Below are 14,103 nucleotides of genomic sequence, written 5' to 3' on the forward strand. Positions count from 1 at the left end.
GGCTGAGTCAACCCCCCTGGCGTTAATTCAGCGATCGACCGGGATTCGAACCCAGGATCCTAGGATCCTAAGCCGGCACCCTAGCCGCTAGCCCAACACCAGGGATTGTCATGAACACAATTTATTTACGCACAAGCACAAAAGCAAGACGGGCCGATTTCCGATTCCGACGGGCCGACGGGCGAGACGGGCCGATTTCCGATTCCGACGGGCCGATTTGGAGCAAGAAAAAGAACGAGACGGGAGAAAAAGGAGAGAAACGAGACGGGGAAAGCCGATTGGAGAGGCGAGTGAGGCGCGATTGGAGAGGAGTGTGAGGCGCGATTGGAGAGGAGTGTGAGGCACGATTGGAGAGGAGTGTGAGGCGTGATTGGAGAGGAGTGTGAGGCACGATTGGAGAGGAGTGATTGGAGGGGAGTGTGAGGCACGATTGGAGAGGAGTGTGAGGCACGATTGGAGAGGAGTGTGAGGCGCGATTGGAGAGGAGTGTGAGGCGCGATTGGAGAGGAGTGTGAGGCGCCATTGGAGAGGCGTGTGAAGGATTGGAGAGGAGAGGAGTGTGAGGGATTGGAGAGGTGAGGGATTGGAAAGGAGAGGGATGTGAGGGTTTGGAGAGGAGAGGAGTGCTAGGTGGAGAGAGGAGAGTGTCAGGTGGAGACAGGAGAGTGTCAGGTGGAGACAGGAGAGTGTCAGGTGGAGAGGAGTGAGGGGTCACATATTATGTGAAATAACTAAATTCACACCATTTCTGGATCTGATGACTTGCCAGTAACCATTTTGTAAAAATGAATGTGCAGCATATAACTCAATATGTCGAAATGTCACACACATCCATGCCCGTGGGATTCCCACGGGTGACCCCGCTAGTATATATATATTTTCCTTCCCTGTTCTTATCCGTTTGTTCGTTCTTATTTGTTCGTTCGTTCTTCGACCACGTTGTTCGTGATCACGTGATCACGTTGTTAAAAAATGTTTCATCTGTCCCCTGAATAACTTTATTTTGTCATATTCTATAACACCTTTTTCTTCTTGTTCTATAAAAGGATGCTTTCGACTTGCTCACCAAATCTATTCATTCCAAAAAAAAATTCCATCTCTTACAGTGCATCTTTCATTCATTCCCCAAACTCTCCAAAACTCCACCCATCCTTCAGCGTCCTCAAATGTATTTTTGACTCGAATGTCTCAAGAAACTCATTTTGCAATAAATGTTCGTTTCCCATTAATCGTACACTTTTCAAAATCCAATCTCACCCCTTCCCTCCAAATCTTCCCCATCACCCATCTCTTTCAAATCTTCCCCCTTGCCCCTCCCCCCCAAATCTTCCCCATCACCCATCCCTTTCAAATCTCCCCTCCTGCCCCTTCCCTCCTAAACTCCCCCCACTCCCCTCCCCTCCGAGACTCTCCCTCACTCCTCCCCTCCTAGACTCCCCTCTCACCCCTCCTCCTCAAAGCATCCTCCCCGCTTCTTCCCCCTTCCAACTTTCACCTTCTTCTCCCTCAACCTTCTGCCTCACTCTTCCCCCTTCTCAAATAACACCTCACTGCGCCTCACCCAATCACCATCAAACCTTTTGTCTGCCCCATTCTTCCCTTTCTCCAAGCTATTCTGTAATCTCTGACACACCTTCAACAGCTCTCCCTACCACCCCCTCTCACCCTTCATCTTACCCTACCGCTCCCCCCCCCCCCCCTGTTCTGTATCCGATGCTCCCCCTTCCTCTTCCTTAACAGTATGGACCTCAAACATCCGGGGCCTTCGCTCAAACTTAACTGATCTCTCCATACAGGTTGCTTCTGACAAACCAGACGTGATCTGCTTAACAGAAACTTTCCTCCTTCATGATGTCTCTGATTCCTTGGTATCTTTCCCAGGTTACTCCCTCCTCCGGTATGATAGACCTGAGCCTCGTCCTGGAGGTGGGGTTGCTATCTTTATAAAAAACTCTCTTCCTCACTCGCCCTGCACTGCCCTCTCTCCACCTCACCCCCAGGAATACCTTTGGCTACGGCTTCCCCTTCGCTCCCACCTTTTGTTCATATGTGTGTTGTACCGTCCACCAAACAGTGATGACTCCATCTACATCTCGCTGTCTGATAATATGGACCAACTTCTATCTACCCATCCCAACTCTCTCTTCCTCATATGTGGTGATTTCAACTGTCACCATGCCAGTTGGCTGGGGGTGGGTACCTCTCTCACCAGCCATGGCTCTTCAGCATAGGACTTCTGTGACTCACTGGGACTGACACAATCTGTCAATTTCCCAACCCGGATCTCAGTCAACGGAGCATCTTCTCTTCTGGACTTGGTTATGACAAACTTCCCTGAAAATGTCTGCTGCTCTTCTTCTGCTCCAATCGGCTCTTCTGATCATGTACTTGTTAAAGTGGACATCTCTCTGACCATTCTCAGAGAGCCTCCTCAGCGTCGACGAGTCTGGCATTTCACTCAGGCCAACTGGCACGGTCTTCAAGCAGCCATCAATCATCTGGACTGGTCTCCCATCTCTACTGCCTCTGACATCAACTCATCCTGGGAATTCTTCCAAAGTAAATTGCTCTCTCTCATGCACAGATTTATCCCATCTCGTCTTCAGTTGTCATACCCTTCCTCCCGTCCATGGTACACGGAATCTTGTGGTGAGGCTATTGCCCAGAAACAACTTCCTTTCGTCTCCTGGAAAGCGAATCCAACGGAAGGAAATCTCATTTCCTTTCACAAAGCCCGAAACAAGTGTGTGTCCACCCTCAGGAGAGCCAGGAAACAATATCTCTCCGTTCTCAGGACCGAACTCTCTTATCTGTCTCCTTCTTCCAAATCCTGGTGGCGTCTCGTCAAATCTGTTTCTGGTGTTTGTTCCCCATCCATCCCCTCCCTCACCTCAAATGGCCACACGGCTGACCCCGCACGTGAAAAAGCTGAATGCCTCAACTCTGTGTTTGCCTCTAAATCTTGTGTCCCAAACCCATCCCTCTCTGTACCCACCATACCCAGTCATACCCAGCTGCTCCTGGACTCTGTGTCCTTTCCTCCTGAGAAGGTGGAAAAGTTTCTGTCAACCCTCGACTATGATTCTGCAACTGGACCTGACGGCATCAGCCCACGGGACCTAAAATCATGTTCTTCTGCTCTTTCACTCCCTCTCTCTGTTCTCTTCACCCTCTGTTTTGCTCAAGGTCATCTTCCATCTGCTTGGAAATCTGCCAACATCACCGCTTTGCACAAAAAAGGTGCAAAAACAGATCCCAGCAACTACAGACCAATCAGCCTTCTCCCAATTATCAGCAAAGTCATGGAATCCATCATTGCTTCAGATATGAAATCTTTCCTCTTCTCCAATGGCTTGATCTCTGATCATCAATTTGGTTTCAGACCTGGACACTCCACTCTGGACATGCTGCTTCTGCTTTCTCAACAATGGATGGAGGTCCTCAATGCCAAACAGGAAATTAGAGCATTCTCCCTTGACATATCACATGCCTTCAATACGGTCTGGCACCCCGCTCTGCTCACCAAACTCTCCTCTTTTGGTATCCATGGAAATCTCCACGCATGGCTGGCGGACGTCCTCTCTAGTCGTAGTCAACGTGTGGCCCTGAATGGGTTTCTCTCATCTCCTCTTCCTGTTCAGGCTGGAGTTCCCCAAGGCAGTGTTCTGGGCCCTGTGCTTTTTCTGGTCTTCATCAATGATCTCTCTGACTCTCTTGAAAATCCTCTCTATCTCTTTGCTGATGACTCTACTCTCTGTCGCTCCATTCTTCATCCCTCAGATCGGCAGTCTGCAGCCTCCTCACTCTCTGCAGACCTTGACAAAATCACAGACTGGGCAAACAAGTGGAACATGTCTTTCAATCCTGACAAATCTCACACTCTTACGATGTCTCTCTGAAAAGACCGACTAGACAACCCTCCCATCCACTTTCTGAATAATCCTCTCCAAGAAGTTCTGTCACTCAAGCTTTTGGGTCTCACTATCTGCCATGATCTTTCCTGGGAAAACCACATTTCAAATCTGGCCTCGAAAGCCAGTCGCCGACTGGGCATCCTCCGTCGTGCGAAGTCCTTCCTTGGCACACCTGAGCTCCTCACCAAATACAAGGCTTTCATCCGCAGCTCAATGGAATACTGCTCTCCCCTCTGGACTGGTGCTCCTGCCTCACACCTAGCTCGCCTTCACGCTGTTGAAACCAAAGCATTCAGAATCATTGGAATCTCCCGCGATGAAGCTAACTCCAAGGGCCTCTCACTCACTCACCGCAGGCAGGTTGGTGGTCTTTCCATCTTCTACCGACTCCTCTCTGGCCTTGCCCCCCCCAGCTCTCTCTGGGCTCTGTCCCGCAAATATTCCTACAGGTCGCACAAGATCTGCCTGCAACCCTCTTTTGGTTAAACTGCCAAAAATCAAGACTCTCTGCTCACCTTCACTCCTTCATTCCTCTTTTCTCCCGCCTCTGGAACAAACTCCCACACTCACTTCAATCACACTCCTCCCTCCAGGTCTTCAAAACAGCTGTTCACCACCATCTCTTATCTTCCCCCATCCAAAACCTTGATCTTTTCTACCCCCGCTAATTTCACCCCAAATGCACTTTTTTGAAATACCAACTTCTGTCCAGGAAGTCCTTGGTGTCCTTGTGTTTTATACTTCTCCCTCCCCCCCCCCCCCCGCCCCCTTCCCATGCCTCCTCCCCCCAGGCCCTCTCCCTTCCACACATCTCCCTGCTCTCGGATGTTGTGTTTGTGTGCTTCCCCTTCTCTCCCCATCTTGTCTTCCGCTCCCTCTTTTTGGGTATTTTGTTTGTCTGGTTGATTTGTTTGTGAAGTAAATGTTAGCTCTTTCACGAGCCTCGATTCAGTATACAAAAAAAAAGAAAAAAAAAAGAAAAAAGTAAAGGCTGTGTTTTTCTGTGTATCTGAAGGTGTATGACAGCCGATACTTGACGGCTCGGTCCAAGGTGTTTTTGTGGTCTGACAAGACTAAGAAGATGTGTTGTGATTTGGCTTTCATATGGTGCGAACATACAAAAAGAGAGGTGTACGTGGTTTGTGGGCAGAGGAGGATATGCAGCGGGCAGTCGATGCAGTCAGACAAGGTCAACCTCTGAAGACTGTCGCACGAGAATATCATGTTCCACGTAATACGCTACGACGTAATGCAGGAAAAGATGCACCAGTGATGGTGAATTTTCTTGGGTCCAATGCAGTGAATGCAAGCAATGGGCCCACGAAAACGAAAATGACTATGAGTGTGCAGGTGCTTTCGTCTGTGACGAGTGTCGCTAAAGTTGTTGTTCACTGAAAAATCGGAAAATAACATTTGTCCCAGGGAACATTTGTCGAAAAGAAACTGGACTTACCACATTGAGGTAATATGGACCTGCGGTCCATATCACCCCAATGGGGGGGGGGGGGGGGGTCCATATTCTGGATCATGGTTTTGAACTATGGAACCATAAGCCCTGGAACCATAAGACCTGGAACCAAAGTCTGGAACCATAAGACCCCGAAGGATCTTAGGGGTCTTAAAGGTTCATTAAAGGTCGAAGCGGTGTCAGAAGTTTGAAGAGTTAAAAGGCAAATTTCAATAAAACGTAATTAATTAATCGACGTACATAATCAATAGACACAAAAACTGACACACACACACACACACACACACACACACACACACACACACACACACACACACACACGCACGCACGCACGCACACACACACACACACACACACACACACACACACACACACACACACACACACCTCATCCATTCATAGTAGATGGTAAACGAAGGAATATATTTTCTTTTATATTTGTGACAGTTCGTCTATTGATTTCTCAGATATTGCTGTGACTTATTTGCACTGCAATCCTGGTGTTGGATCAACGGTTAAGGTGGCTGGCTTAAGATAGTAGGGTCTTGATTTCAAGCCCCTGTCATTTCGTTGAATGACCAAGCCTATCAATCCTTCTGAGGTCGTCAAAATGAGTACAACGTCACTGCAAGCAGGGGGCTCTGCATCAAAAGCGCAGCGATGCTCGCAGCAATGATGCAACCAGCACCCACAGGCTGCACACGAAACTAATAATTGGCACTGCGAAATACATCTTTAAGGACTGTTTGTTCCTGCTCCCAGTTTGCACACTTTCGAGTGCCATATGATTTGCCTTTCACAAGGGACCAAAAGGTTATCGGAAAGGAAGGAACGACATCAATATACCTGCTCAGCCTTGCTCTCCCAGTTAACTCTTAGGACTGAAAAGAGCATGAAAACGCATTGCATGAAGATTGAGATGAAAAGTCCGATCCACATCCCTGCAACAAGAGAGAGAAATAGGTTAATACCTGCTGCTCGTTAGAACAGGATGAGAACAAACAAAGTTACGTGTCCAAAGGTCGAGTTCACACAAGCATTAGAGGGCGACATTAATTACATTTTCACTGTCTCTGTCTTCTGTTTGTTTTGCTTTACCTTTACCTTTACCTTTACCTTTACACCTTATTTTCTATGTCCACATTGGGGAGAACATTCAGTTCTTCACAAGTGGTGTCACTGTCTCCCATGCTGGTTATGTCCCATCACCCACCCTTTACTTTCCCTTTGTATGGTGTACTGCATACATACAGGGTGTCCCATAAGTCTGGAACCACAGGGCAAAAAAAGATATTTTCGTTTAAGAATGATTTTTTCATGACTTTGTCATTTCATGATGTTCCAGACCTATGGGACGGTTCCAGAATATGGAAGAACCCAGACGACCCAGGGACGGTTCCAGAATATATAAATATATATATATATATATATATATATATATATATATATATATATATATACATATATATATATAATTATGTACTGTATATATATTGTCCTGTGGATGGCCCTATGAAGACAGAGCGTCCACGGATAGCTAATCGAGCTTACTTTGAGGCGTTTCCAATTGATGGCGGACAATACACGAGCAGGGGGGTTTGGGGAGGATGCCGACTTACCTTCACGGCCCCGCGCGCAGGCGTCTTCAACCTCAAAATCAATTCAACCCGAGACGGATGTTAAATGTACAAAAGGAATATTTATTAACAGAACCTGAGAACAAAGGATGCGACAGTAAAAAAATAAACCCCTATATCGGGACATCCCCACACAGACTTCGACTACACACAGATGGGGAGGATAAATAAAGAAACCATTGTGTGCGCATAGTGTGGCTTATCTGTCTGGAATCGTCAGGTCCGTTCAGGCTCCGGTGTCGGCGGGAAGTAGGCCTTGGTGCGCCCTCGTCCACTAGGCCTCGATAAGGCCCCCCTTCGCACACTGCTAGACCAACAAAGTCACTTGCTCGCCCCAGTCTCGCCCGCTCCAATGGCAAGCCTTGCTCGCACATGAATGCCAGGGAGGAGAATCGATGGCGTTCCAACGTTTTTCCAACGTCCGTTGTAAAGCAGGCAATTTGCGGATCGCAAGGGAAGAGGTCCAAATGGAGAGAAAGGTGAGAGAGGTCTGGGCAGGATGGAATCCAACAACGAGAACCTCGAAATGTCGGCCAGCGAGTGGTTTTACTGGCCGTCTCGTGACGTCGGCTCCCTTCCTCTTGAACCACCGTGTCGCCCCTTGACCTCTCCAATCTTCCGATCGCGTCCGTCCCCTCTCATTGGCCGAGCGCCTTTTGCCCTTCGTGTCATGCCATCAGTCCGTGGCCAATCGGTGTGGCACGTCCTTCACCTTCCTTCCTCTCCAATCGGCGCTCTGCTCTTTACTTGCCCCTCCCCCCCCCCCCCCCTGTCAATCACGAGTCCTTCTGGGCATGGCTATTGCCTGGCTGGTCGATGTGTGTTTGCCATGGCGCCGTAGTGCGTGGTTGCTTCCTGTTGGTTCTTCCGGTCAGTCATTGTGAGAGGGGAATTAATTAATGTGGTGCGCTATTGGGGCTAGCTAATGTATGTGATGTGTTGCCATAAGGGACACTGAAATGATCACAGAGGGGACGACACCCCAGGGAATTAGCATAAACCCTAGAACTACTTAACATGACCCACCCCCTCATGGCGGGGACACAGATACGCAGATTACTCCGACAAACTGGGCTAGACAGGTCCCTGACTTACTTACATCGAGATGGTTCTTCTTCTTCGCAATATCGGAGCACGTACCTATGCAGATCTACCTAAATCTATATAGGCCTACCCAAAATTCATAATATATACACATATATACATATATATACATATATATATATATATATATATATATATATATTATATATATTATATATATATATATATATATATATATACTGTATATATATTATTATATATTGTTGTGGTTTTGAGTTTTGGTAACAGTTGTATAATAAAGGTTAAATTTCCCCCTCATAGTTAGTCACACAAGCAACATGTAGCCTCGCAATAGTGTAGTTATCTCTTAGTATTTGTGAGCTTAGTCCTTTTCCTATGTTAGTTCTGCGTTGAGTAGAGTAAGGAGAATAGGTCCTACTCCTACTTCCATTGCCTGATCCCACCTCCATGGCCTCATGCCTCTTTGTGCTGCCTTTGGTTCTTTTGGCACGAAATAACACCAGGCAGGCATAGGAGGGTAGGGGCGGGACCGAATGAGGGCGGCAGAGGAGCTGACGGTAAGCGTGAGCCGCCAATCAGGGCTCAGAGGGTGTGGCGGCAGCACTGCGTCACAGGGCGTGGTTGGAAGGTTCGAGAAGGTTCGGGACGTATCAATATAAGCGGTTGCGCAAATCCCCCAGGAGGACTCGCGAGCAGTTGGATTGGAGAGCGCGTGAGGAGTTGGCACCCAGGAGTTCAAGCAGCAATTGAGGTACGAGGACTGAGTTGGCATGGAGTGGAGAAAGACGCGCATGAACCAGGATATGCGCTCGTATGAAGTGACGCTCGGTTGAGCTTGAAGCCGAGCCACGTATAGTGCATTGAGTTACGCAAGTGATAACGTGCTGTGTACCCGCCAGCCGCGCTGAGAGATGCGTACTTTTCCTTCCTACCTCATCGGCTGCCTTTTGTTCGGGAGACGCACTACGAGGATCCTTCCACCGCCTGCTTGCCTTCTTCGCGGGATGTGCTGGGACCGTGGAGAGCCGGACGGGGCCGTTCCTGGATGACCACGTCGGCGCGTTTGGCCTGAACATCAACCTGCCTGCAATTCCCTGTGTGAGTGTGACGGGCCCGAGGCTGGGTGTTAAGAATAAGACTATTTAAGTGCTGCTCTGTGTCTCTGCGTCTACCGATCATTGTACATACTTGGGAATAATAATTAAATCCTGTTATTTCTTCATTCGATCGTTCTTGTGATTTCCTCATTGACTAAGCGTGATACAAATAGAATCGCTCGGATCGGGTTCCACTACTAGAAAACTGCACGGACCATGTGGTACTCAATCCGCTCGGTGTACCCAAATCACACGTGGCTCGTGCGAGGCTTGCTTCCCCGTTTCCGTGGCAGCGCAGGGATTTAGGTATGAGCGAGACTTGGTCCCGAAATCCGACCTTGCGTTTGCCCGGAAGAGGCGTTTCAAGTCTCTCGGTTCCACCAAGCCCAGAAAGAATAAGGGGCTTAATCCCCCCTTGGTAAGGGGAAGAAGGGCGGTGGAATATCGTAACAATATATATATATACAGTGCGTATCAAAAAAAAAGGTAATCCGAATTCAAGGAGTTAATTTGCAAAGGTATTTATTTTGACAATTTACATGTGGTTTACTAATTAAAAGGAGATCCTCAGCTTTCCATTGATACCTTCCATGCATCATTGCTGTCACACATGTACGAGTACATGTTCATTGAAAATGACAAGTTCAAATCGCATTTTTACAAGTTTGGCTAATCGATGCAAGTCAGGATAATTGGTGCAAAATTAACGTCAGATGTGAACTTTTCTCAGGAATGATTGGTCTTTATGCGCCCACACCTTCAACATGTCCACCTGCCCTTTCAACAGAAAGCTCACAGCGCCGGAGCATGCCCTGAACTGCTCGTCTCACCATAGCCGGGTCATTGCGCATAGCATCCACTTCATGTCGAATACGGCCCTGCAATTCGTCAAGATCACGGGGAGGAGTTACGAACACCTTGTTCTTTAAATGTCCCCAAAGGAAATAATCACATGGTGTGAGGTCAGGTGATCTTGGCGGCCATTCCATTGCATGGTTGAGGGCGATGACTCCATCTCCAAAGAGTTCCCTCAGTCGATCTCGGACAGCGATAAGACGATGTGCTGGGGCGCCGTCTTGGGTCCACCAGAGATATCTGAAGACACCACGAACCTGTCGCTCAAAGTTCTCCTCCAGCTGTGGTAAAACTTCATCATTGATCATCTGCAGATACCTGTTACCATTGACATTCCTTTGAAAGAAAAATGGTCCGATCACCTGACCACTTCCACAAAGTCCCAGCCAAAGAGTCCACTTTTGTCAATTCATGTTGGTGTCAAAATTAAATTCCGGGGGTTGCCCTGTCGGTGCATATTCAAGAACATTATGGGTATTGACCTTGCCGTCCATGGCGAAAGCAGCTTCGTCGCCGATAACGAGATACCGCAGGAAATTGACATCTGCTTCGCAACGTGCTATCAACCATCTGGCAAGCACCAGCCTCCTGGCAAAATCCACCGACGTAAGTTGATGCCAGATGTGAATCCGACATGGATGTTGGTGGAGGTCCAGTCTTGTGATTCGGTTGAATGTTGCCAAAGGCAATCCCGTCCCATTTCATCTTGCGCTGATATCCCTAGGATGCTCCAAAACTTGCTGCCTTACTGCTGCAATGTTCTTTTCCGATCGCCCAGAGCGCCTCCTACCAGAATTCTCCTTGTTGCGGTTGAGGCTAGTGACATGCTCTTGGTATTTTCTAACATTCGCCCAGATGGCTTTGGCTGCTGGAGGCTCCCGTTCTGGGAAACGTTCCCTTAACGCATCACGAGTTCGCTGCAAACTTCCAGTTTGGTGAAAAGTTGAAACCACAAAGGTCCGCTCTTCAGTCGTAAGTTGACCATCTTTTCAATGACTCAGACTGTCTCTAAACCCATACACTATAGGCCCATCTTAAATACCCATCGTAAAAAAAGGATGATGCAACCGACGATTACCAGACCAGCTTAACAATTTTACATAATCAACTTGGCAGTCGACAAGTAATGCGTCCATTTAAAACCGTCTTGCACCGATTAGCCAAACTTGTAAAAATGCGATTTGAACTTGTCATTTTCAATGAACATGTACTCGGTCATGTGTGACAGCAATGATGCATGAAAGGCATCAATGGAAAGCTGAGGATCTCCTCATAATTGCGAAACCACATGTAAATTGTCAAACGAAATAACCTTTGCATATTAACCCCTTGAATTCGGATTACCTTTTTTTTGATACTGTATATATATATAATTATATGTACATTTGCACTGTATGTATATATATATGTATATATATATATATATATATATATATATATATATATATATATATATATATATATATATATATATATATATATATATATTGTTACTGATCGCAGTTTAGATGTTATGATGGGCCGAGCGGATGGTCCAACCGCGACCGTTACAGGATCCCCAATTGGCCCGATTCCACCCGACGTTGACCAGATCGCACCGCAGATATTCAATCGGGAAACCTCTAAAGCGACCGAAAGAGAAGGAAAAGAGAAAAAGACAGAGTACGGAGGAAGAACAGATTTATTATACACACACAAGCAAAAAGAAAGAGCGACCAAAATTATTTACAGCAATGGATGGAAGAAGCAGTCACACAGTGCATCGTTAGCTTAAACTATTCAATTTACTTAACCCCAGGACAACGATTAGGACAGACGACGTTCACACTTACACGGGGGATATTGCAGGCAGGTATGGCTTGAGGTGGATTGCTGGAGAGGGAGGCAGGGTCGGAGGCAGCAGCGCTCAATTCCTCGCGTTTTTGGCGGGAAAACCCTCCGTCGCGTATCCGCTGCCGATGCTCTAGACGTCACACGCTGGCTCGGTCACACCTGCTCCTCTCCTTCTGGTGGAGCCGTCTCCCTCCTCTCAGCGCGTCTCTCCAAAGCTGGTTTCCTCTCCGAGTACCTCTCCTCTTTGGCTTGGAGCGTCTCGTATCTCACCGCTCACAGCTCAGCTCACAGCTCCTCTCGTATGTCACCTCTTCGCTCATCTCTTGAAGCAGTCCCTTCCAGTCCCTTTTATTACTCCGGGCGGAATCAAGCCGCCGGCTGCGAGGGCACGCCTACCGGGTCGCTAACCGCGGTGCTGGTTGGCCAAGTGGGGTTGGCTCACTCCTCCCCTCTATGACGAGGTGGAGACACGCCTTTCTTCTCCGAGACTAGCACATGGGCAATGGCGGCTTGCGGGATTGAACACCACTCGCACCGCTTTTGAAAGGAACTTTGGAGGGCGGAGATGATTGGGGAAATTGGAAGGGCCTACGCTTATTTCGTTTGATACAATGCAGAGTCAATCTAGTGGGAAACACATATTTAGCCTACATAGAATAATAGTGGGGCGGCTTAGCCCAAATATTCAAAAGAATTGTGCATTTTGTGATACAAGCACGAAATTTGGCACAAATGTACATTAATATGTTGCGAACATTTTCAGATATTGGGCCACTTGAAATTCCGTAATTTTTTTTTCAAATTTTTTCAAATTTCGTAATTTCAAATTTTTCGGGTGACACCGTCACAATTTCGGTCTTCGAGGCCGGCCGATAGGCAAAGTGTGACCGGAAGGGACGAGGTTCTCCTGACCACGTGGCCCTCGATCTGGGAAGCGAGAGGCGTTCCATTAGTGGACGCGCCCCTCACGCCCGACTTTTGGGTGGCCCCGGCAGGCCGTTTGTTTTGACGTTCCGTGACAGGCCCCGCACCCCCACCTCCGGGCCGACCGGAAGCTTGTGCTGAGTACATCATACCTGAACAACTCAGTGAGGCAGAACACAGCAGTGCACACCAGGGTGACCCCTTCAGTGCATAAACCAATTAACCTGTCCACTGCAGGGCATATAGAAATGAAGTTATTTTCTACATATAATAATAATATAAGTTCAGTTCTATATAACAATTTCTGTTATCACCACTACCACTACAACTACCACTACTACAAGCTTTGTCTGGAATTTTGTGGACTAACAGACAAACAGACATACAGACATACAGACAAGCTGGGATCAAAACATTACCTCCTTCCACCATTGAGTGTAGAGGTAAACATCATGGAAATTATATCATGCCCTAGATTTAATTCATGCTTACCCGTGTATTTGCTTCACTGGTTCACAAGGTCTTTTGCATACATGTAATTCAGACTCTCGTCTTCATTGCTGACCACACAATGTTCACAACATATTAATGTACATTTGTGCCAAATTTGGTGCTTGTATCACAAAATGCACAATTCTTTTGAATATTTGGGCTAAGCCGCCCCACTATATCGGCCGGCCTCGAAGACCGAAATTGTGACGGTGTCACCCGAAAAATTTGAAATTACGAAATTTGAAAAAATTTGAAAAAATAAAATTACGTAATTTCAAGTGGCCCAATATCTGAAAATGTTCGCAACATATTAATGTACATTTGTGCCAAATTTGGTGCTTGTATCACGAAATGCACAACAGGTTTGCTATGCTGCTACACTATAAGGAAATACACTATTTAAAAAGATATATCGTGGCCTGCGTGTAAGTTTCATGGAATTAACTAGGAGGACGGCTGCAACCATTATTTACATTACGAGGGTGTTACACATAACAAAACCATACTTTTTACATTCGTTACACTTCCTCCAAAATTGTTACACTTCTCAAAAACCGTTACACTTCTCAAATTCGTTACACTTCTCAAAACCGTTACAATATATATATATATATATATATATATATATATATATATATATATATATATATATATATATACATACAGTGAAACCTTGACTTACGAGTGCACCAACTTACGAGTATTCTGAGATACGAGCCGTCGCTCGGGCGGTTTTTTGCTTTGTGATGCGAGCCGAGATCTGAGTTACGAGCTTACGCCACCCGCCACTAGGTAGCCCAACGAGCGTTCCGGTCACG

The 14,103-nt window shown here is 47.0% G+C and overlaps 1 protein-coding gene across 1 annotated transcript in view; it reads right to left on the reverse strand.

The window, feature by feature from the left end:
* The window catches only part of LOC137439455 (uncharacterized), a 42,866-nt gene that overhangs the window by 20,740 nt on the left and 8,023 nt on the right, over positions 1 to 14,103 (reverse strand). The window contains exon 2 of the mRNA XM_078768459.1: positions 6,229 to 6,323. Within this exon, the coding sequence (XP_078624585.1) occupies positions 6,229 to 6,323 (95 nt within the window). The remainder of the gene's footprint in view (positions 1 to 6,228; positions 6,324 to 14,103) is intronic.

Source organism: Myxine glutinosa, chromosome 14, assembly GCF_964187855.1.
Source record: "Myxine glutinosa chromosome 14, kmMyxGlut1.1, whole genome shotgun sequence".
Lineage (NCBI taxonomy): Eukaryota > Metazoa > Chordata > Myxini > Myxiniformes > Myxinidae > Myxine > Myxine glutinosa.